Source organism: Pseudopipra pipra, chromosome 12 (genome assembly GCF_036250125.1).
Source record: "Pseudopipra pipra isolate bDixPip1 chromosome 12, bDixPip1.hap1, whole genome shotgun sequence".
Lineage (NCBI taxonomy): Eukaryota > Metazoa > Chordata > Aves > Passeriformes > Pipridae > Pseudopipra > Pseudopipra pipra.
Genome location: NC_087560.1, coordinates 4,321,940 through 4,345,540, shown reverse-complemented (window position 1 = coordinate 4,345,540; position 23,601 = coordinate 4,321,940). Strand labels below are relative to the sequence as shown.

Genomic DNA, 23,601 nt, shown 5'->3' with positions numbered 1-23,601 from the left:
GGTGAAAAATTAACTGGACTCGTTGAGGGTGAGTGGGCTGAACTCCCCCTGGTCTCTGCCCTTGCAGGAGGAAGGTTCTAGAATCAGAGCAGAATAAATAGCTGCACACAATAGCACACATGAATAGTTGCACTTTATTTCAGGGAATCCCCCATAGTGGCAGGAATTGGTCATTACAAACATTAGGTCACAAATGGAATATCAAGCAGTGCCACAGCGCAGTGATCTTCATGTGTCCGTGACCAGAGCAGTACTCTGGGGCAGTTCCTATGATGGTGGGTCAGGTTGGGAATAGAAACTATCCCAAACACAGATAAAAAAAAGTGTTCCATTCTTTGAATTAACCGACAAGGTAGGAGACAGGGGAGAAGAAGGGACCTAGACCACTTTCTGGGTCTTTGAGTGCTCCAGAAGAGCTCACATCTCACATGTGTTTCAGGTGTGGGAAGCCAGTACTTCCTCAAGAAACATCTGAATCTGAGGGGAAGTACAGCCAAATACCCAAATCTACCAGAAAGTGAGCACGCTGTGACATTAACACAGCCCAGAGCTGCCTACTGTGCCCTAAACACTGCACTGGTCAGGACTGGGAATCCCTTTCCTTACATGAGGGTCTGTACCCTCCTGTTGTGCAACACTGTTCACTTTACTTCATTTTATTTTTTGTTTAAACGTGGGGAACCATTGCAAGACTGGCAACACGCAGGGCCTCAGTGCTTCCCAGAACTCAATCCCTGCATTTTACCTGCTCAGTGCCTTCCAGGCAGGTAACTTCAGCCAGGGGCCTGTTACTGCTCCGTGGGTACAAGCTACAGTACAACAGCCAAACCCAGAAAGAGTTTGCCCAGAAAGGGCAAGAAAAACCTACAGAAAGAAGAAATTGGACCAGCAAGTCTCTTATTGAGTGTCTTGAGCAAAGAGAGTGAAAATAAGGAGACTAAAGCTAACACTGACTACAGCAACAACCTTTTTAACCCACTGTTGCTTCCAAATATAAGATCTGAGGAAGTGGAAACAGCTGAAAAACCAAGAAAGGCAGAAGGAAACCTTGTGTTTGTGTCATAAATAACCACCACACTGCTGTCCTGTCCCAGTCAGAAAGAACCACAGCTTGGTAAATGCCACAAATGATGCTTTGCCCTGTCCACAGGAGAGGAACAGCTCGAGGGCAGGGCCACCCTCTATCCCAGCACTGCCGAGTCACTGAGCCCCTCCCAAAGCAGCTGAGGGGAACCAGGGCTCCAGCCAGCAAGGACAGAGCCCTCGGTCCTGCTGAGGTAGATATGGTGAGGTGCAGGGGGAGAGACCTCGGGGGCTGCAGGGTGAGTCCAGCACTCAGTCTCCTGGGTCCTTCCAGGCTATATTCATTCATTAACTGCTGCTTTCCCACTAGGGAAGGCTCTTCCTTCCTCCTTTGATACCCCTTGCCTTTATTCTAAGCAGAGGAAAGAGAAAGAGGAGTGTCTGACTAACTCAGATCAGAGCACATTGAGTCCATAGGTTTGGTGTGGTCCAGGCACTGGACCCACATGTTCCTGTGCTTCAGCCTCCACAGGAATCTGGCTACCCTGGACAAAGGCACCATTGGAAGCTCTGAAGCTCTCCCAGATGCCAGAGCAGGGCCTGTGCAAGGTTTAGGTGCTTGCAGGAGCCCTGGGGACACATAAGGTATGAGAAGAGCAGCAGAGCTTCAAGCACTGCCCACACTCACGGCATCAGCCCGATTCCTCCAAAGGAACAGTTTGGCCTTACAGCACCTTCTGCATCTCCAGCGCTTCCCTGGCTCAGCTGCCAGGCACAAAGCCCTCAGAGGGCACACTAGATGCCAGTACTACAGACTCCTAAGCTGATTCCCAAAGCCAGCTAGCTAATGGTTCCTCAGCTCATCCCTGCTCCAGGCACTGCACCAAGGCTCCAGTGGGCCAGCAAAATGAACACAGGGAATAATAACCCAGTGCTTCCCAACAGTGCACGGGAAGACAGTGCACCACTAAAACAGATTCCCTATGGAAATTCAGCCTAGAACCCCCTGCCATACCCCTCCAGGACCGCAGCAGTTCTCACCACACCATCTCCTGCCAGCAAACAGGACCCAAGTCCTTCCTCAGGCTGGCTCCCAGCACAGACACACCCACAAGCCCACCCTACATGAAACCTTTGATTCCAAAGGGAATGAACGGATCCATGAGCTACTTCCCAAGCCCTACCAAATGTAAAAGGGACACTGGAAGCACAGTAGGAACTTACCCAAAACTTCACCTGCACCATACACCGTGCAACAGACCCAGAGCAACACTGCTCTGCTTCACTCTCCTTTCCCTGGTTCAGCCACTCACTGTGCCAGAAAAGAAGAAAGAATAAAAGAAACAAATCCAAACCCCACAAGTATCCTGGAAAAGTTCTTTTCCATAACACACCTCAAGCCCACAGGCCTGAGCTTCACCCACAAAGTGAACAAAGAAAAGCCAACAGTATATAAGCAGTAAGGCCTAGCTGAGGACATCAGTGTTCCCAGAGCATGTGTGACCTGAGAGCCTCTGGCTCCTGACACAAGCTTTCTGAAGAGGGAATGCTCTCCATGAGGGCCTGGAGAGGGAGGGAGAGAAAGCTACAGCTGCCTTCCAGAACACAAAATGGGAGGGGGAGTCAAAAAGAATACCGGAACCAAAACAGATTCTCCCTCAAAAGAAGGGATTTCTACACAATCAAGGGGTACTGTTCCCACCAGGATGTCCTTGCTGGGAATATCCAACCAGAAGGACCAGAAACACCTCTCAAAGCTCCAAACTACCCTTATGTGTACCACCTCCCAGCCGGGCCTGGGCCACAACGGCCACCTTTGCCGGGGACAGACACCATCTTCCTGCACGTTCCTTCATCCCATGGCACAAGAGAATGAAAACAGCTTTGCAGGAACATTCGCTTCTTTTTTTTTTTTTTTTTTTTTTTTTTTGGTTCATTTTATGATTATTCTATTTTTTGTTTTTTTTAAATACACAACGTTTCTTCTGGAAGGCAAGCTCTCCAGAACTTTCACATCCTTAAGGCGTCATGAGTTTACCAGCCAGGACCCACCGGACAGCTTATGTGACAGAGCTCCTCCTCCCGTCTTCTCTCCCTTCTGAGCCGGGACGGGCTCTAAGTGGAGTGCAGGGGGATGACGAATTTGCAGCCGAAGGGCGAGTGGTAGTTTATTCCCACTTCCTGAAAGACCTTCTGGGGAATGCCAATGTCACAGAGGTACACGCGGCCCGCGCGCTCGCCCAGGGGCAGGGGCAGGCCCAGGGCCAGCGACCACTTGGCGTCGATGCCCAGCTCCATCTCGCTGATCGGGGGGTCTATGCTGAGGACGGGGGCCCGGTTTTGGTTGGCCCAGTCCACAACTGCTTTGTACCAAGGCTGATCTCTCAAAAAGGCATTTTCGTGACAATCCAGGCAGTTGATCACTAGGTCAACGGGGGTATCTGGGAGGTCTGAAAGAAACACAAACACCGCTGAGCGCTGAGAACAAGCTGAAACCATGAAGGCTCATTGGTGTCTCCCCTCTTTGCATTGCTAAAAGATTTTTGGGTTTGCCCCCAGCATCCAGTCTTGCTGCACAGTCTGGTCTTACCAGCTGTTATTGCCATCCTTATCAAAAAATACCCACATCAATACTGAACAGCTCTTTAACACTTTGGGAACACCCACAGCCTCTCAGGTACAAAAATCACATCGAGTGGTCAGCATGTGAGCAGTCCCAATACTGCTGAGCTCACCAGTCCAGGCAGCCCAGGGAAGCAGTAGCGCTCTCTTTCCATGACAAAAGGACCATTTTCTATTTCACAAGCTGAAAAATAAGGCTGTTTTTCTGGAACATACCAACTACCTCTGCTATGGAAAGGAAGCTGGTGTGCTGCACTGCTGCCTGCCCCACCAAGCTCTGTAGCTCTCTGCACTCACCTGCTCTGTATCACATCTGCTGCATTCCCACCATCTGCTGCATTCCCCTTACCTGACAGACCACAAAGTCCTTAGTGCAAAATCATGCAACTGTTTGGGTTGGAAGGGACCTTTAAGTTCATCTCATTCCACCCCCCTGCCACACCTTCCGCTAGACCGGGTTGCTCCAAGCCCCGTCCAACCTGGGATGGGGAAGCCACAGCTTCTCTGGGAAACCTGTTCAAACCTTTTATAATGTTTTGTAACAGGCACATAGGTCTGTCAGCCCAGGATTGGCCCTAATTCTGAGGTTTGTTTCTCCTAGGTCTAAATGAACCAGGTTGGAAAAAGCAACTGGTGAAATGACACTCAGAAGCTAGCACTCACAGGAGCTCAGTTTATTCTGTGGAATACTGAAACAGGAACTCTGACAGCTGCTGGGACTAACTCAGCAAAGCTGCCTCCTGTTTAGCAGCAGCAGCTGCATGCTCATTCATTCACAGTTTCAACATGCTGAACAAGGTAGGCCCTTATCCTACAAGAATGGCTGCTCTCACTCAATGGCTACTCTCACAATACAGCAGCTCTTCCGTGTTTGTTCCGACCAGAAACATCTGTAGCAGCACAACTGCTCCACTGTTGGAGTGCCTGCTGTCCCTCCAGCCTCTGAGCAGCCACCCAGCCACGGCAGTGCCACTAGATGGTGCCAGGGGAGCGGGCAGGCACCGGGGAGCCACGCACCAGAGAACCCATCTGCTCCTCGGCCGCTTACCTTTGACGCTGGACACCTGCTGGCCTTGTGTCTTGCTGAAAAGGTTCAGCTCGTTGGTGATGGATTCCAGCATCTTGACAAAGTTGGGGAGGAAAAGGATGACGTGGACGTCGTGGTTGGAGAGGTGCCGCCCGCAGCTGATCCCCTGAGCCCCCTTCACGTGGGGGCCGCACAGCAGCGCTACCGTGGGCCGCTGGTGCACGTTCTTGGGGTTCAGCCTGAAACACAGACAAAAGGGAACTGTTGATAAACCCAAAAGCCTCCTGCCTTCTTCCTGCATGAGGAATTTTAAAAAAAAAAAAAAAAAAACAAAAAAAACCCCACCAATCAGTAAAATGCAAATTGCCAGGTGTTTTGCAAATCTTCCGACGCTGTGAAGAAGGAACCCACATCCCTGTGTGGTGCTGACAGTAGAGAGCTGCTCTGCTTGCAGGTTCATAGAATCACAGACTGGTTTGGGTTGTAGGGACCTTTAAGATCATCTTGTTCCACCCCCCTGCCACAGGCAGGGACACCTTCCACTAGACCATGTTGCTCCAAGCCCCGTCCAACCTGGCCTAGAACACTTCCAGGGATGGAATCTGTGCCAGGGCCTCATCACCCTCACAGAGAAGAATTTCTTCTGTATATCTAACCTAAATTTCTACTCTTTCAGTTCCTGATGAAGAGTCCCTCCCTGGCTTCCTTGTAGGTCCCTTCAGATACTGGTAGGCTCCCACAGCCTTGTCTTCTCATTCCCTTCGTGACTTCCTTGCACCTCCAGCTGAGAGCACAAGGTCCCAAGGTCTCTGACTGCAGAAGAAAGCTGACTATCCAGCCTTAAACATATGGGGTGAGTTTCCCCATCAGAAGAGTCACAATTAAAAACCAGAAATGATTTCTACTCCCTAAGCATTATCAACTGCAGAATAAAGTTAATTTGGCCTGGAAGCCATCAGGGCTTACAGCAGGAATTTCAGCTGACAGGGTCAGTGTTGCCTGTATGTCATCACTTACTGCTCTGCATCAAATGATCAGGTCCTCAGAAAGTACTACTGAACAAACAGATGGGGGTTTCAGGGTTAACTTTCATGTCAAGAGCAAGTAGTTTGGAGCAGCTATCAACAACATAACGCAGGTGCAATTTCTACCCACATCAAAAACCACGGAAGTGCAGGCACAGAGAAGGCTCTTCAAAAGAGTCAGCACGTTTGTTCATGCAAAAAGCAGTAAGTGCACTCCAAACCTGCTGCAAACAGCCCTCCAAAAGAGCAGGATGCTCTCAGGTGAGGTGCAAATCCCTGAAAAGCTAATTTAGCCCTGCAAAAAGCTAAGCAGCACTTGGTTTTCATGAGCTGTCTTCTGGTTTTATTGATATCATTAAATCGTAGCATGTAAAAACGACAAAGGGAAGGTTTAATTACAAGCAAACAGGAGGAGCTTATTAGATATTCTGCAGTGGCTTAATCTGCCTCAGGTAACACCTGTGCAAAGCTCAGTTCCCTGAAAAAATTCCCAGTAAGGGGAGAGAAAAATCTCATCTCCCTCTGCTTTGAGTCAAGAGACACTCCCGGGATGCAGGAGCGAAAAAGAAGCCCTTTGGCAGCAGGCACCCAAATGTCAGTGACCTTAGAGGAAACCTCTCAGCCTTGTAGCTCACCTTTAGTGGAACAATATTTACCTGTTGGGTCCCCCGAGGAGACTTAGGGCCATCTGGCTGGCACACACTCCCGTCATCTCCAGCCTCCGCTCCAGAGTCAGCCCGTGCTTCTCTGCCACCGAGAGCAGCTTTTTGTGGAGCTCATAGGACACACTTGGAACCACCAGCCCGGAGTCTAGGGTTCAAAAAGAGGGGAGGGAGACAGAAATGGGGACAATCAGAGACAGAAACAACAGCAGTGAAAAAGCTTATTAGCTGTTACCAAGGGTCTGCTTCCCCCAGTATTCCAGATTCTTCCCGAGACCATCAAGCGAATCCAAATTAGTGCATCAGCCTACTCTGAGTGAAGCAGAGACAGCTAAACACAACTGCTGAGCTTAAAATAACATGCTTCCACAAAATTGAGCAGGCAATTTTAGCAACACATTCACTGAGAAGGCTTTTGTGACTTATAGATGGAATATTAAGTTTTTTCTGAATGGTTTCCAGGCCACCAGTGCTTTAACCCACACATAAAGTGTTCCTGAGCACTGTGAAAGTCAGAAGAGAAGCTGTGAAGCAGATTTCCCATCAAAAAAAGCTTGGATGTGCTTTGCTTCCTGACATTGGTCCCCAAAATCCCACATATCACAGCAAAACAAGTCATCCCACATTTGCTAGGCAGGCATTCCCTGAGCTGTTCCGTGCCAGAAGGGCTGCTCCAGACACAACAGCTGGATCACGACACACTACAGCAGCAGGGAAATGATCAAAGAACAAACCCTGCAGAAATAATTCCCAGGCATTTCTGACAGCCTGGCCTACCAAGCCAGGAAATGCTCCAGCATGTGGATCAAGGGAAAACAAAGAAGAGAGGTTTTGTTAAGTGCTGAGAACAGCGCCTGAAGTAGTCAGGATACATCCTTCCCACTCCCTGAGTAACTCTTCGGGATGATTCTTTATACTTCCCTGCTCCAAGCAGGCCAAGCTGGCACTGATTACACATAAATGAACCCTACCACAGCATCTGCAAACTCTCTTGGAAATAAACACAGAGGATTACTTGCCATCAAAAGGCAGCTTGTGCCAAGGGGAGCCACAGGGATTTTTTGGTGGTTATTGAATAGCAGAAGACAAGAAAACTGGAAAGAATTACTGATGGTATTTGGAGAGAGAATGCAAAACCTAAGGAACAGGTGAGAAACAGCTGCATCACCCAGCCAGATATCACAGAGCCATGGAATGGTTTGGGTGGGAAGGGACCTTAAAGCTCATCTTATTCCACCCCTGCCACAAGCAGGGACACCCCCCACTAGACCAGGTTGCTCCAAGCCCTGTCCGACCCGGCCTTGAAAATTTCCAGGGATGGCACAGCCACAGCTTCTCTGGGCAACCTGTTCCAGGGCCTCACAGGGAAGAATTTCTTCCTAATACCTGATTTAAACAGCATACCCTTGAATGTCTTCAGCCACAGCAATCAGCCTCTTTATTCTAACTTTTCTCCAGAATAATTCTGATCTCCAACCCCTTTGCTCTGCGTTTGAGGACTCCCACTACGTGGAATCAGAAGCACACCCAATTCTTCCCTTCAAGTATCCTGCAAGTTCTGGATGTCTTTATCTCCCAGCTAAGGAGCAGAACAGATTAATTCCCTTCCCATATGGGATGGCCACATAGCTGGAGCACAGCTGCAGCAGGAAAAGCTCTCAGCCTCTTCTCTTCATATCATTCCAAGCTAAGCAAGGAATCCCAGCTGAGTCCAGCTGTCAGCTTTGACTCTGGAACAGGCAGATGAGGTACACAGGAGTTAGACACCATGGGTCAAAAAGGTCCAGGACTCAAACCAACACCTGCTACAGCTCAGGCACAACGCCAAACATCAGATCAAAGCATGAACTCAATCCCTCCATCAGCTTCTCTCCTCTCCATTTACCAGTTTTCACCACCCAGCAGCCCTGGGTCACCATCACGCTCCCACCAGCCACTCCCACCTCTGAACTGGAGGTGACAGAGGCCTCCCGGGTGCTCATGGCAGCCCAACTGGGTTTGGACTGCCTGTGCTAATGGGAAAGAATCGTGGCAATGTGACATGGCGCAGTGAAAACACCCTGCAGCACTACAAGCTCGGAGGGGAACAGCCACAGCCCACACATCCGCTCCGGGAGGAAAGCCAACCGTTACTCGTGGGTTTGGGCTCCTCTGCAGACAGAAAACATAGCAAGAACCAGTTGTAACAAGCGAGTGCCACATTCAAATGAGAAATGCAGCACGTCTTTTAATTGTGAGAAATTATGTGTACTGCCACATTTCCCCAGATGCCCCAGTCACCAACCGCTAAGCCAAGCTACGGCGGAAATGGGAGCTTTTGCACATCTGGAGGTTTTCAGAGTCAAATCAGAGGTGCTTCTGTAAGGTCACAGCAAAATGCTGAGTCCTCCTGGACTTCATTCCTGGACTCCCTGGTGAAGTCCTTGCAGATAGTGAGGGCCCAACCGTGTCACAGCCATTGACCTTGCACGCTAATTGCCGATGAAGTCACCTCTGCTCCCAGGCTCTGGTTCCAAGCAAGCAGGCACATTATCAAAGCCGTCCCAGACTCCTGATAGCAGCCACCGAACACTCACAACCATGAATAACCCTGGGCCCGTCACTCCAGTCACGCACCTGCCCTGTGCTCACCCTCCCGCTCCGCAGTCACGCGGCCCCGGCTTTGCCCCGCTCCCATTCACGGTTTTCCTACTTCATCTTATTTTTCAAGGCAAGATTTTGAGGGAAGATTTGGAACGAGTGACCCAAGGCCAGGATCTCCCCAAACAGTTTAGGGGGGCACATCATCTGCTAACCCCAAACAGCGAGCTCCCAAACTCTATTTTTACTCCTTCTGAGCCACCCACAAATTCCCTGCTTAAATTTTGCACAAACTCCCCAAATTAGGACAACAAAACAGATGATCCATGTTCTGTATCGACCCAGTTTAGTATGGAGCTTCTCTGTACCCATCCACATCCTTCCCTCAGCGACCAGCTTTAGTAAAACTGCATTTACCATTAGCTAGATGCCACCCAGTGCCCAGTGGGTTAATCAAAGGGGGTTACTGGGAGGCAGCATTTAGCATGCCAGTTTGTCCTAATTGCTCCCTCTCAGGAGCAGGCTGTCATGCCAAGAGAACTTCCCTTCTTTGCCCTCACGCAAGGTCCAACCAGTCAGACTGGCTTATCAAAAGCAGACTCAGGGAGTTAAATAAACTCTGGCAGAGAGCAATCAAGGAGGCGACGTGTAAACCCACAAACAATAACACTACTGCCACAAAACTGAACCCGTGCCAACTTTAATTATGTTTGGGTTGGACAGGGCATCTTTATTGTTTGCTAATGAAGGCAATAAAATAAATTAGCTCAGGCCTTTTAATATTAAATAAATGTATTTTACAGCTGCCTGGGAAAGAAACCTACAAGGCAGATATAAACTAAACAGTTTTGTGACATGCAGAGTCACACTGGACGGATAAAACACCCTAGGGCAGCAGAAGGACCAAGCTAACTCTCAAAATGTTAAAGAATTTGGAGTTTTTCTCCCAGACAAGCCCTGAATATCATTCTATGATGCCCAAATGCTTCCCAAGCTTGCAGGGGCAGGGAAGGAAAAAGGAGAGGGTTGATGGTAGAGGAGCTCAGTGTTAAGGCGTTAAGCCCTATTTTTTTCTCTTGACTATTTCCCCAGTTCTCTAGTTCTCTGCTAAAATAAATTTTCTATTCCTTGTTCATTGCTAAAATAAATCCAGCCAAGATACAGGAATAGATCAGATAGAACTAGACTTAGGATCTCCTGAAAGCTGTACTAACACCATTAATTCCAATAATAAATTCCAGGTTACAGAGCCTTATGGTCTGACAGTTTTACACCTCATGGTCTGTAACTCTTGTCCACGTCAGACAGATGGGACATTCGTGCTGTCCTTTGCTGGTTGTAAAGCTGGAATCACCTGCCTGCAGACTCAGCAAAACACAGTTGTTGCCCCACAAACACGAATGATTTTCTCCACAACTTTAAGGTTTAGATTTCTTTTCATTAATCATCATTATTTTTAATTATGACAAATTCTGCGGGAGTTCTGGCTGACCTTCCAGTGTCAGCCTCTCCCAGCATTAGTGCACAATTCACTCCAGCTGAGCAAAAAAACTATCAGAGGGACAAAGGGACTTTGCCCCATGAGCACTTTGTTTTTTTCCGGGCGGTTGGATAAAGCAAACTTCATTTGCACTTTCCTCAAAAGATCCCAGGAACACTTCACACATTCAATATACACAAAGCAGTCATCCAGATACTGAAGAGCTAAAAGCTACAGAGAGTAGAAAAGTCAGTCAAGGACATGGCACACCAAAGAAAAAGCCATACTGTTGGCATCACCCTCACAGGACGTGCCCAGCCTTAGTTTTGAGGTCTGATCCTGGCTCATATTTTCTTTCGCCATCTCCTTATTGTGAAGAAAAAAGGCTGTCTGAAGGACAGGCTTGAGGTCTGGTTAGGAGAGGACAAAAAAATAATGACACTTAGTCCCCTTTTTTTGAGCACAGGCCTGCTTTTACTTGACAACTTTGACAGCACCTGAGTCTAAAAAAATCACATTTATTTTCCAGAAAAGAGATGTGAGATGGAAACGGGGTATTTTCTACACTAACAGTGTAAACTAGAGGAGAACCTGCTTTGGACAAAGCCTGACCAGTACAGCAGGGAAATAATAAACACCTTACATATGTGAGAACCATGAGGACAGCCTGGAATGCTGGAGACTGCCCTGTATAGAGTCACTGATGATGAACTGGGACACTCCACCCTTCTGCAAACTCCTTTGAGCTACAACATTCCTGCAGTATGTTGGCTTTGCTAACAGACCTGATCCCAAAACACAGTGGTGTTCAAACACAGGTTGTTTTAGTGCCAACAGAAGGAACAGAGGCAAACCTAAGCCAAACATGCATTTAAATTCTCCATCTGGACAGCTCTGGATGTAGAAAAAGACAGCTCACACCTCCTGCAAGTATTGGCCTTTCCAGGGAGGTAGTTTTTGTTAAACACTTCCCAGTAAACAGATGGATCAATAGCATCCAAAAGAGTCAAGACTACTGGTGTATTTAGGAGGGATTCACATGTGGAGCCCCAGGGAGGGACTCAGCTCAGTCATGATCCAAGACCTGGTAAGCCACATTAGCTTCAGGTTTTCACTTTTGGCTTGAAAATATTCCCTGCTTACTTCTAAAACACATGGGGTTGTGCCTACTTGACAGCCTGGCTCCAAAAAATTAGCTCTCAGAAAAGCATCCTGGTGGACTGAAGCATTTATCCTATACATACCAACTTATTTGAGTCAGTAATAAAACCCCGGGCTGGAAGCCCTGCAGATGAGTCTTTTGGGAAACTGACCTCAGCAGTTTGTTTTTCCCTCTGCACCATCCTGGTTACTTCCTAGCTCCATGGCATAAAGAAAGCACACAGGGATTCACAGACTTCTTCCTGTCCCACAGTGATAAGAGCTGGATATTAACTCCCTGTCAATCTACAGCATCAGTGTTTGTGCTGTTACAGCAGACAGAGAATCACTGTCTAAGTCAGGGCTCTATTAACACAATCATTTTTCAGATTGGCCTAGGGTAAAAAAAATGACAAAGCACTTCTTTCTTCTATAACTAGGAAGTGTTTTTCTGCAAGCAGAGCTTCCCTTAGGAAACCAGAAAAAATTCTGTAGGGAGAATTCCTGCCACAGACATATCCAAAATAAACGCTTTTGGAGCTCTTGGCACTCATCTAATTTCAGCAGCTGCTCTTTGAGCCACTAAGAGGCAGGCTACCTACAGCCCAGCATCCTCCTCCCAGCTGCTAAACAAAGAAATTGGGATTATTTTTTTTCCAAGAGACAGTCCATCATTACTCCAGGCAGACTGTCCCTCTGAGGGTTGCCTTGCTACAAAAAGCACTCGACTGACTGCCAGAAACAGCAGGCACGTTACCACTGTTTACAAGAGCTTTTGCTAGATGGCCATTAGTATTCCCTAAGCAAAAGTAAACTTCCTCAGTGGACACAAAGGAAATCATCCTCTGTGGGAAAAATATCCCGAGACACAGCACTGGGACACTTCTATCACCGTTCATGGGACTGTGAACGTGCTCAGCTCAGCGCAGGCGACAGGCCACTGCCTGTCGTGTGACAGGCCAGCTTTTCTTCCAAACAAATCCAGAATTCTAGAGGGGAGACTAATCAGCCAACAGTAGCTAATGAGGTCAGTGAGACCCTGCAGTGACCAAGTGGAGTCGCTGACCACCCTCCCTGGGCAGCCCTGCCAAGAGCAAAACAAGACACTTCTCCTTTCACTGGGCTGCTCCCCTCAGCACGCTGCAGACGGGCAGCCAGGAGTTCCAGAGGAGAGGATGATGGAGTTCAGCAAAGAGGATTTAGTTTTTATCCCTCAATTTACTTACTGCTGCCTATTGTATGGTGGTTTTCCTCTCAGGAATTCTACTGCTAGAATCCCGTATCAGCCATTCTGCTCAGATTGGCTGCCAACAGTGGCTTAGCTTTTGTTTCAGACTAGACACCTACAGAGGCCCTGTCTCCTCTCAAACAAGCCAGCTGGAAGATGGATTGACAAGTAGGAAATGTTAAAAAAAAAAAAAAACAACACACAAAAACCCACCAAACAAATAGGAAATCACATACAAAATGAAGAGGTACTTATTCACACAGCACACAGGCCATTGGTGCAGCTTCTTGCAACAGAGAGGTGCTGAAAGCTTGCAGAGATTTAAAAAGTAAGAGGTTAAATTAAGCAGAAAAAAAGCCCTTAATACTGAACTCTCTCTGCTGCCTCAGGAAGTATTAGAATTGTGGAAGACAAAGCAGCAGGGAAAAGTCTCACTGCATGTTTCTTTCCCTTTTCCTTAAGGATCCTTGGAAACACAACACTGAGCTGGACAGTTCTGCTAGGATCCACTATGTTTTCCTCTCACTCGAGACCAGAATGGAGCAATAGGAAGAGGGATGACACAAATGGAAAACTAGGATACTGTTATACACCAGAACCATTAAAAAAGAATACTTTCTAAAACTGAAAAGCAGCAAATCATTACAAATCCATCAGCTTCCTTCCCTGAAGCGTTTCACACCCCAGATGGAGTTTCTGGGCAGGGAAAGAATGACAGACCAAGGGCCTCCTCACACTTCTGCTCAGACCACCGGGATATCAGCTGGTTTGTGAATCTGCAAAAAGATCTGAAATTTGATTTTATTTTGATGTGGAAAAGAAACGTTCCTGGAATGCCAACTTCCCTTTACTCCTACATTTTGCAAGCTAAAAACCAAAGGCAAGACATCCCAATTAGGCTTAAGTTACCAGGAGCTAAATGTGGCACAAAGCACATCTGCTACACTTGACAGCTTGTGTGTGGATAGAAATAAAAAGATTTGTCATAGTAAAACCTATTCACATCCATAAGTGGCTCCTTGTGAAATTACCATTATCCGGTGTTTGGCCAAAAAAATTCTACTGAATACGAAATAAGAACTCTTACTTTCCCCAGAGCCAAGGATTAGGAGCTGATTAATCATTCCCTACATTTTGACTGAGGAGTACTGCTCACTGACTCACCCCACTTCCTTCTCCTCCATCCAGGAGCTGACTTGGTGGCAGCAAGAACCAGAAATAGGAGTTGCAGGAAAACATCTGCACAGCAGCTGGCACCAGTGAGTCAAACTAATTTCCCCCGATGATACACTGGAATATTTCAACTCAAGCACCTGCCCAGAAGGTCTTCTTTCCTTTAACAACAAAGACCAGCCTTCCAGGGTTCAATCTTTCATACAGCAGCAGTGGACAGTAAGTGGGGGTGGAGACCTCAAATAAAAAGCCTTTTGTACAAAGAATGTTTGGAATTATGGATGGGAAGAGCCAGAAGGGTTTCTGGAACTGTATTTACAACTATGCAGAAAGTCAGAACTACGACCCAAAGAGTATCAGAAGCACATGAAATCTCCTGCCTTTAAACATGAAAGCACAAAGTCTGAGACCATCCCTCTCCTCTGTCCCTCTCCAGAGCCAGCAGACGAGTCCATGGTGGTTCACCAGGCTACCGAAGTCAAAGCAAGGATTTGAACACCTCTCATACAGTTCCCACTCCTGTTATCCAACCATCAGTTTTGTTCCCTACTGTGAAAACACTTACCTTGCTGCCCTACCTGAATATTTGTTACCTCAGAAATATTGGAAATAAAGGCTGTATGTAGATACACAAATCCAACCTTATGTGAACAAATGCCCTTTCTTGTACCGCATTAAGCTGACAGACACCCCTTGGAGAAAAAAATCCACCCCGTGTGTCCCAAAAAAGCAGGAGTTTGGGTCCTTATCAGTAAGGGACGTGGCATACCCGTGCAGAATTCTTTGTTAGCGTTCTGAGGTACCACAATCCTTCTGTAGACTATGGGCTCCGATTCCAAGATGTTCTCGTCGTGCCGATAGCGAGCTGGTTTCTCGCTGGGGGTCCCCCGGGAACGGGTGCCACTCCTCCTCTCATAAGTTTCAATCTCTTCAAACACAGCTGCCTTGTCAAAAAGGGCCAGGTTCCCTTCGAAATCAAAATCAGTGTCTGGGATTTCGTCGATGTCGTCCCCAAAGCACTCGTCGTCCTTGCTCTTCATCTGCCCGTTCTTCAGGCCGCTCTTCTTCGGAGTCACTTGGTTCGGATGACGGCTGCTGGATGACCCTGAACGAAAAGAAAAGCAAGTTGTAAGTGTGTCACAAATGGAAAAAGCCACTTTCTCAGCAAATTTTGTGAGAGAGGGGAGCTAAAGCTTACAGTCCCCGCCCTCCAGGGATACTCGCTTCCACAAGAAGCCGTCGACCTCATCCCTGGCATTACTCATGCTCAGCTAAGCCAGCGGAAAACAGAACAAGAGCATCAGGAAAGGAACTTTCAGGGACTTTCTACCAGCAAGGTTAGAAAAACAAGCTCCACCACAAGTAGCAGAAGTGTTTCTCCATGTTCTGTTTAATCCCAGGCAGTATCACATGGGTGGCAAGATAATAAACTAACTGTAATCTACAAGTTTTCCTCCTATACTGAGCTCATGTTAATCTAGGTGTGTGGCCCAAGATCTTCCTTGGAATTTCTCTCAACTTCAGAAACTAGTGTGTTTTATTTCACATTAATGATCTCTAAGGGAGAACTTCAAACTGTGAATATAAAGGATCTCTTTTTCCTCACCCTTGCTATCATTTCTGAATTACGTACTCCATTCCCTCACTCCTGTTTTGTTATCCTACTTATTCATCTCCTTTCATGCTGAGGTGCACTTCTTTCCAACCACAAGTCATTGGGAAAGCCCAAGTTCTCTGGAGTGAGACTGATGAAAGTCTCCTGCTTATGGCTGGAGATCGACTGATAGAAATACGCAATTACAAGGTCAACATATCCCTTTACTTGCTTATTTCTTACATTATTGTTCAGGTCTAGACAATATCAATATGTTTGTCATTCCTAGTGTTAAATTTGCAATTACTACAAAATATTTCAGGCCAATTCCTGCAATTACAGGAATCACCAACAGTGTCCAACAGATGGAGTAAGTTATCAAACCAAAACTGCTTACTCTACTGAAATATTTCTAGTTGTTTAACATAATTACTTTTGTGAGGGATTTATACAAATGAGTGTGAGATAATCCATTTGATAACACAGAAACAAACAACGTTAAGTCATCTAAGAAGACTCAGAAAACATCCCAAAAGATCTGCAATGCAACAGGCACAAACTCCACAAGCAACCTTCAAGTTACCTGTCTCCTTTCTAGGGGCAGACAAGTCCAGCTTAAACACATCTAACTTACGCCATGCAAGTCAGCTAAGAATATGTACTTTTATTCCTAGTTAGGAATGCTAGTTAGGGATTTTTCCTGTATTTTAGACAGTGTGTGACTTGATTTTTCTAGAGAACTGTTACAGTGACTAACCTGAAAGCTTTTCCAGACCCCACAGCAAGACCCCAAATCTTCAAGGCTTTGCAGTCAGTCATCATTCCTTGTAAAGAAAAATACCCAAAACACCCTTCTTCAGTGAGGAGAGACTACAATACACCTTTTGTCACTGAAGGACAGACAGCAGAATTCTAGAATTCCTGGTGACAAAACATGATTTAGGAGAGGGGAAAGGGTAAGGCTTTCTGGCAAGTAGAATTCCAGTAGGCACACTGCAACCACTCATTTACGTGCATAGTTTTGAAAGCTTTTCAATAACAACTTCCCATCTGTCCTAGATAAAGAGTTCCCAAACCAAAGGTGACACATAAACCACTCCAAAGCTGGACACAACTTGGTATGGAGCTATAAACTGACACTGCTGACAACAGAATCACATCTGCTGCTGCTGCTACGAAGAATGAAAATGAGAAATGAAAACACAGCAAAACAAGTTCCCTCAAAACTCAGAAACTGCAGGTCAAAGCAATAGCCAAGGGACTCTAGAATAAGCCAGAGCCTACAATGCCACAAGGGCAAAACATGCCTGCTTCTTGTGTCAGCACCAAGTGTTAGGGCAACTCAGGTTGATCCTGTTACACTCCTTGCCAGATTCCTCTGCAGACAACTCCACACTCCCCTCAGCTGACCTGGAAAGCACAATGTGGGGACAGGAGCAGCTGATGTTAGCACTGTGTAAATGCCAATGGAATAAAGGGCTGCACCAGCAAGGCTGGGAGAACAATGGCTGGAAAGCTCCCTGGACTCCCCTGCAGCCACAGTGAATGGGAGCCAAGAGCGTCCCACATCAAAACATGCTGGCTTTGTGGTGGGCAGCTCCCTAATCCACACCAATGGATGCCAGCTCTGGAATACTGCCGACCCACACAGCCAGATGGCTTTTTACTGACTGCCTTGCAATATCCTAACAGAAGTTGCACAGAACGTGGCAGGGGCCTCCAACAAGCTGTGACCACAGTAAGAGTTTTCCCCTTAAAGCATCATCTTTTAGACGGGAAAATCAGGCACCTGGTGGCACTCAGGGAAAAGAAAAGAGCCAAGAAAAAGGGCAAGGGGAGGAAAGGGAAAAGTCAGGCTACAGAAAGCCAGATCTCCTAGTCCAGCTCCTTTCAGATCACAGCTTCCAGAGCCTCTGCCCTGGATGAAGCTTACTAAGGAGAGCAGCACACGGCTCCACAGCAAGCTGCCAGCTCTGCACCACACAGAAAAGCACCTCCCTCAAAAGATAAACAATCCTTCCTGGGCTTTTTTTGTTTCCAAGGAAAAAAAAAAACCAACCTTTTCAAGTATAGCACACAAGCAAATGTAAAGTCTCCAGCAAGCTGGCTGTGTTCCTGCAGGATCCCTGAGGGAGCTCTTCCCGCCAGCCCTGGCACAACGAGCCTGATGCCAGCACGGCACCAGAGCCATTGTTGGGAAATCTGCGTTGGTATTTGTTGTTTATTGATTCCTGTCACACAAGTACTCCAAAGGGGGAATTCTGTCCCTGGCTCGGCACGCTAAAGGCCAACAAGAGGTCAACTTTCAGCTGTATTAAGCCCTGTATGACTGAAGTTCTGCATGACACGTCAGCCCATTCTTCCCCAGAAACCTGCACCCACAATCTCCACAAAGCCAGGACCATTCCCATCCCCCTCCCAACATTCATGCATCACTCACCCTACTCTCCAAATACACACATTTTAGAGGGTAAGAGATCATTTCTCTACCTCTATTCCAAAAGGAATACAAGCTAACAATCTACAGCTAGGACCTTGCTCAACTTGTTTCAAAGTCTGTAAAATAAAATGTGACCTGTTGTTGTGCTTATGCAAACCCAACACAAGGTATTTGTGGGCTGAAGCACTCTCTGCTCCCCCTGGACACCCTGGAAGGGGTGAAAATAATCCAGCTGCTGGTGGGGGAGAAAGACTTCCAGAGGTCTAGGAATTTCTCCATAAAAATACAGCCCTTGACCTCTTTAACTCACCCACCCCACCTCGGTTTTGTTTCTTTTCTAAATACAAGGGGGAAGGGGGGAAATTGAAGTCATGGAAATACACTGGATACACACTGATGCTTCAACAATTAAGTCATGGCAATATGCTTGATATATACTGACATTTCAATAACTGGATGATGAAGATCTGGAAAGCAGGATCTCTCAGGGGGTTGTGATAAAAAAAAATTGAAAAACCCAGTTTGGGCCCAATTTTGAAGATTTTATCAAGAGAAACAAGAATAAAAGATGTTTGACTTTGGGATCATCCTCATTAATTTGTATTTTTAACAGCACAGCAAAAAAAACATTTGTAATTATGTATAGGGTGATGTTGTAATAGGTTATGGGTATACAGGCTTTAAATAGAAAAGCTTGATAGTTTGTTTCCAGTTCCTTTTAAAGAAAAAGAAGAGCCTGGAAACAGTGCAATTTTCAAACAGGAAAGACAGCAAGAATGGGGAAATCTTTGAATTAGCATCAGACATTTCTTACATATGTAGAAATACACTCTATTTCAGAATAATACACAGGGTGAGTCAGGGAAAATTCCCAGCCCCGTTTGCAAAGTTCTTGCTGAAGAAGGGAAGATGTTGCAGCAGTAACTCAGGCAGGCAAAAAGGAAAGTAGCAGGATAACACCCAGACTCACAGGAATTGTGCCTGCGACGGAAGCTTTTGGATTGAGTCAGCGCTTCCAGGTGTCGATCCATGTAGCTCTTGGAGCACTGCTGCTGTGGAGAGATGATAATATCCTGATTCTTCATGTCTGTTCTCCTTGGGATATTCTGTGGAGCACTGCTGGAGATGGGCTTCTTTAACACTTTCCCAGTGCCGTTCTGACTGGGCCCCACCTGGCACCCAACCCCAGGGATGCCTGTTTCCATCTGCTGCAGATCCCCACATTTTCTGCTGTCCCCTGGCCCTGGGATCTCCAGAATCTTCAGCTCAGTAATGTCACCTGCCCTAAAAACAGGACAAGAAAAGCAGACGTTCAGGAATTTAGCACTCCAGGTACCTTTGCAAAAGAAAACTCCTAAAGAAAAACATTCAGCATTGTATGGTGGGATTGTTCTGATGCCATTATCAATAGAAACAAGGGAATAAAAGGATTTTAATACTGAAACACACAGGATATTTCCACAGACATCAAAATACTAAACAAAAATAACAAATAACCATTTCAATACTTCTATACTGCATCTGGATTTTGTTTGAAAGGTTCTGTTCTCAGCTGAAACAGGAATCAGTCAAGCAAAAACTGGAAGCAACTGGCCCAGACCTCTGCAAAGATCTGCATTAATTTAACACTTTCTAGATAATTAATTACTCTCAGCCTTGAGGCTCCTATTACTTTTAATCCATTTCTACAGAATGCCACCCTTAGATTAATGCAGTTCATGCTCAGACAAAGATGGTGCTTCCCATTTCCACAGAAAAATATTATAAAGAAAACTTATCTAGCACTGGGCACAAGCCAAAAGGAAACAAAGAAGTGATTATAAAGATCTCCATTTGCATTGATTGCAAGAAATACATCAGAAATTCTAGTTTTAACTTTGTATTTATCCAAGTGGGATATAAAAATAGACAGACTTCCACACATCTCCTGGAAGGATGTAGTTATTGCTTTTCTCCCACTCTCTCTCTTCAAAACCCAAGGAAAAAAAGTATTGATTTTGTGGAACTAATCTTATTGAAAAGTCAGTGACTCAGAGTCTTAACTAAACATTCCAGGGAACAGGAAAACATCCAGTGATGAGTGACTCTTATTTATGCCTTTTAAGCATGGTGTTACCAGGAACTGGTGGGAAAGAACTGCTGAGGGCAAAGCTTTGAAAAGCACGTCATCCTCCTCAGTTACCCAAAACCTTAACAACAGAAAGAACACACACAATAATAAAGAAAGGTATATATATACACACAGAGTCTCACCCACAAATAACCTCCAAGCCTGAGCTACCCACTCTAGAATGTGAGCCAGGAACTAATCTCCTGACACAAACTAACACAAACCTGAGAGGCACTCAGTAGCAGTAAGGAAATTTAGGGCAAAGAGGTCATTTCTAGGTGGAAAAAAACAAACAAACAAAACATCCAAACCACAACAGACCTTGCCTGGAAAAAGGCAGGGGGAAAAAGAGACTGACACTAACCTGAAGGTGACTTCTGGCACGAGGCATTTGACCCCGTTATGGAAGGGCCGTGTCAGGGAAATGGTCTGGCTGACCTGATCCACAGCCGACACTCTTCCTTGGTAGACTCCCAAGCTTTCTCCACAGTTAATTGACACAATGCTCCCAAGCCAGTCTGTAGCCATATTTCTGGCACACAGCTGCTGTAAAGAGACACGGACCAGCCTGTAAGAAGAGGCAGAAAAGTGACAACCTGAGTTAGCATCAGCCGCATCCCCCGGCCCGTAACCCCGGCTCCCACCCCGACTCTGGCTCTGCCAGCTTTTCCTGCCTTTGCAGGGAGGAAACAGCATCCCTATGGACACCAACGATCCCAGGGAGAGGGAAGATGCCTGGAGGGGCTTTGTGACGATAACACAGATGTTTGACTAACTGATTTCAGGATTTACAGATTCCAAGAGTATTTAGTCTTGCCTGAGAACATTCTCCCTATGAGTTCAAAAATGGGAATTTATCTTCACTTCCCTGTTTAAAATTTTGGCATATGAACACCGGGGTAGAACACCTTCTGTGAACAATCACAGTGAGATAATTGATCTCTGCACGTGCAAGTGAAAACCAAAACCTTTAAGGGAACAGAGAGACACAGAAGGAGGGAAAATCCCAAACACTGGAGTCCTGGACAAAAGTCTCCCTGCTCTGCAGAGCCTGGATTATTAGTGTCACTGCCACAATTAAATAAATGAGAGGGGAAAAAAAAAAAAAAAGTTGCTCTGCTTTCCAGCACCAGAATCAGGGACAAAAACATCAAATTTGTTTAGTCAGATGTGCAGCCCCAACACACCTGAGAGCAGCTAAACACATCCTTTGATCTGAGATTTCCTCAGAACACAGGGAGGTGACAGGCTCACTATCATCACCAGAGAGCAAGAGAGATGACAAGTTCCTAAATGTATAGATTTGCCTTTCATGCTGTAATCAAAGAGGGAGAATATGTTTGATATTTACTGTAAGAAACACGGCAGATAACCCACGGAGATCAACATCAACATACAAATCACATTCCTGGGAGAGGCATTTGAATTCTCTTCAAGACTTTCCTGTGCTGAGCTTCTTGGGAAAAGATGCAAGGAAAACAAAAAACCCTGGATGCATAAAGAAATTGGACTTCTCCCAACTTTCATAGGACTGAAAACAGGGGATGCTTCAAAGGGCAGAAAACACTGAATTTGGTCACTAAGTCACAAATTCATCAGGACCAGCCTCCTTTCCTTCCTGTTCTGTGTGTTTATATTAACCCATGATGACAATGTCTGCATCCCAAGGTGATGGCTGATAAAAAGCACTCTCAAAACAGATAACACATCCCGGAAAACCTGTAGCAAAACTAAAATTTCATTTCCTCTCCTGTTTTTTTTTTTTTTTTTTTTAATGTCCCTTAGGAAATAAGGGAAAGAGTTCAGCACACGTCATCACCTTACACAGATCCTTTCTAAAAATAAGACCCTCCTTTTAGCAAAAAAAAAAAAAAAAAATCTATGTTTGAGTGCAAATATAAACTAAACTATTCCAGGGCTGGATGGGGGTGGGCTGCCCTGATCCCCATAGGAAAACACAGAGTTCCCCATAGGTAAACACAGGGACACCCTCCACAGGTAAACAAAGGGTTCCCCATAGGTAAACACAAGGGCCCCCCAAAAGTAAACACGAGCCCTCCCCCCCACAGGTTAACACGGGGCCCCCCACAGACAAGCAGAGGGGCCCCCACAGCTGAGCACAGGCGCCCTGCAGGCCTCCCGCCCCCTTGGCTGCCCCGGCCCAGCCTCCCCACCACGGCCCGAGCAGGCCGGCCAGGCCCTGGCACCCCAGCCGCGCCTCACGAGGCCCAGCCCTCTCGGAAGGTCCCGTCCCACCCCAGACCGCCCCCGCCGAACCCCCTGGCGTGCCGGGCCGAGGTGTCCGTCCCGCTGCCGCCCCCCGTTCCCTCTCACCCTCCGTCGCCGCTCCCGCCTCACAGCGGCCCCTCCGCCTCGGCGACGCTCGGCCTGACGCCACTTCCGGCACCGCCCCGCTCGCGCGGCGCTCCGGCCGCCGGCGGGACCATAGAGAGGAGCGGGGCCGCCGCGCCGGGCGCATGCGCAGTGCCCGCGCTCCCGCGGCGCGGGCGAGCTCTCCTGAGCCTTTTGCCACCTCTGTCACCTCTGTCACCTCTGTCACCTCTGCCACACACCCGCCGTCTCCGTCCCGCCTCCCCATGCCCCGCTGACACCGTTGTCACGCATCCCCCCGCCCCTCCATGGCTGTCGGCATGTCCCCACCACCTCCATCGCACCTCCGTCGCCTCTGTGAGCTCTGTCACCGCTCCATCGCAGCTGTCACATGTCCGCTGTCCCACCCTCATCACGCCCTTCACATCTGTGTTGCTGCTGCTGCTGCATGTCCTCTGTCGTGTCTCCATCACTGCTGCCAAAAGTTTTCCATCACCTCTGTCACCTTTCCATCCCCTTCATCACACCTCCATCCCCTCTGTCACTTTTCCATCCCCTCCATCAAACCTCCATCCCCTCTGTCACCTTTCCATCCTCTTCATCACACCTCCATCCCCTCTGTCACCTTTCCATCCTCTTCATCACACCTCCATCCCCTCTGTCACCTTTCCACCCCCTCCATCACACTTCCATCCCCTCTGTCACTTTTCCATCCCCTCCATCACACCTCCATCCCCTCTGTCACCTTTCCATCCTCTTCATCACACCTCCATCCCCTCTGTCACTTTTCCATCCCCTTCATCACACCTCCATCCCCTCTGTCACTTTTACATCCCCTCCATCACACCTCCATTCCCTCTGTCCCCTTTCCATTCCCTCCATCACACCTCCATCCCCTCTGTCACCTTTCCATCCCCTCCATTCCCTCTATCACCTCCGTCATCTCCATCCCCTTCATCCCCTCCCTCACACCTGAATCACCTCTGCCACACCTCCATTCCACCTCCATCATCTTCGTCCCCTCCACCCCTTCCATCACACCTCCATTCCCTCCATCCCCTCCCTCTGGCTCACCAGCAGAGACACAGACACATCATCTCCCGCTCTCTCCTCGGCTCCATTAGCACCAGCTTTCCCCGCTCCACAGCTGGAGGCTGTTTTGCTCA

At 47.3% G+C, this 23,601-nt stretch overlaps 1 protein-coding gene across 3 annotated transcripts; it reads right to left on the bottom strand.

The window, feature by feature from the left end:
* Positions 1 to 113: 113 nt before the first annotated feature.
* On the bottom strand, positions 114 to 22,545 carry EDC3 (enhancer of mRNA decapping 3). Of its 3 annotated transcripts, none has more exons than XM_064668521.1 (7): positions 22,439 to 22,545; positions 20,469 to 20,650; positions 18,965 to 19,278; positions 14,730 to 15,065; positions 6,354 to 6,507; positions 4,694 to 4,911; positions 114 to 3,473 (listed from the first exon to the last, which is right to left on the bottom strand). In XM_064668521.1, the coding sequence occupies exons 2-7, from the start codon at positions 20,630 to 20,632 to the stop codon at positions 3,139 to 3,141; spliced, it is 1,521 nt and encodes a 506-aa protein (XP_064524591.1). In that variant the 5' UTR covers positions 20,633 to 20,650; positions 22,439 to 22,545; the 3' UTR covers positions 114 to 3,138. The 3 variants fall into 3 exon arrangements, with proteins under 3 accessions (XP_064524591.1, XP_064524589.1, XP_064524590.1); XM_064668519.1 differs by having other exon boundaries at positions 20,469 to 20,672; positions 22,439 to 22,511; XM_064668520.1 differs by having other exon boundaries at positions 20,469 to 20,647; positions 22,439 to 22,493.
* Positions 22,546 to 23,601: the final 1,056 nt, after the last annotated feature.

Bases quoted from the DNA above. Each gene is read 5' to 3' on its own strand.
- EDC3 (XM_064668521.1), bottom strand. From the start codon at position 20,632: ATGGCTACAGACTGGCTTGGGAGCATTGTGTCAATTAACTGTGGAGAA. The intron at 19,279-20,468 runs GTTAGTGTCAGT...TCCTGTTTTTAG, and splicing joins GTGCCAGAAGTCACCTTCAG to GGCAGGTGACATTACTGAGC. The intron at 3,474-4,693 runs GTAAGCGGCCGA...TGTTTCTTTCAG, and splicing joins GCAGGTGTCCAGCGTCAAAG to ACCTCCCAGATACCCCCGTT.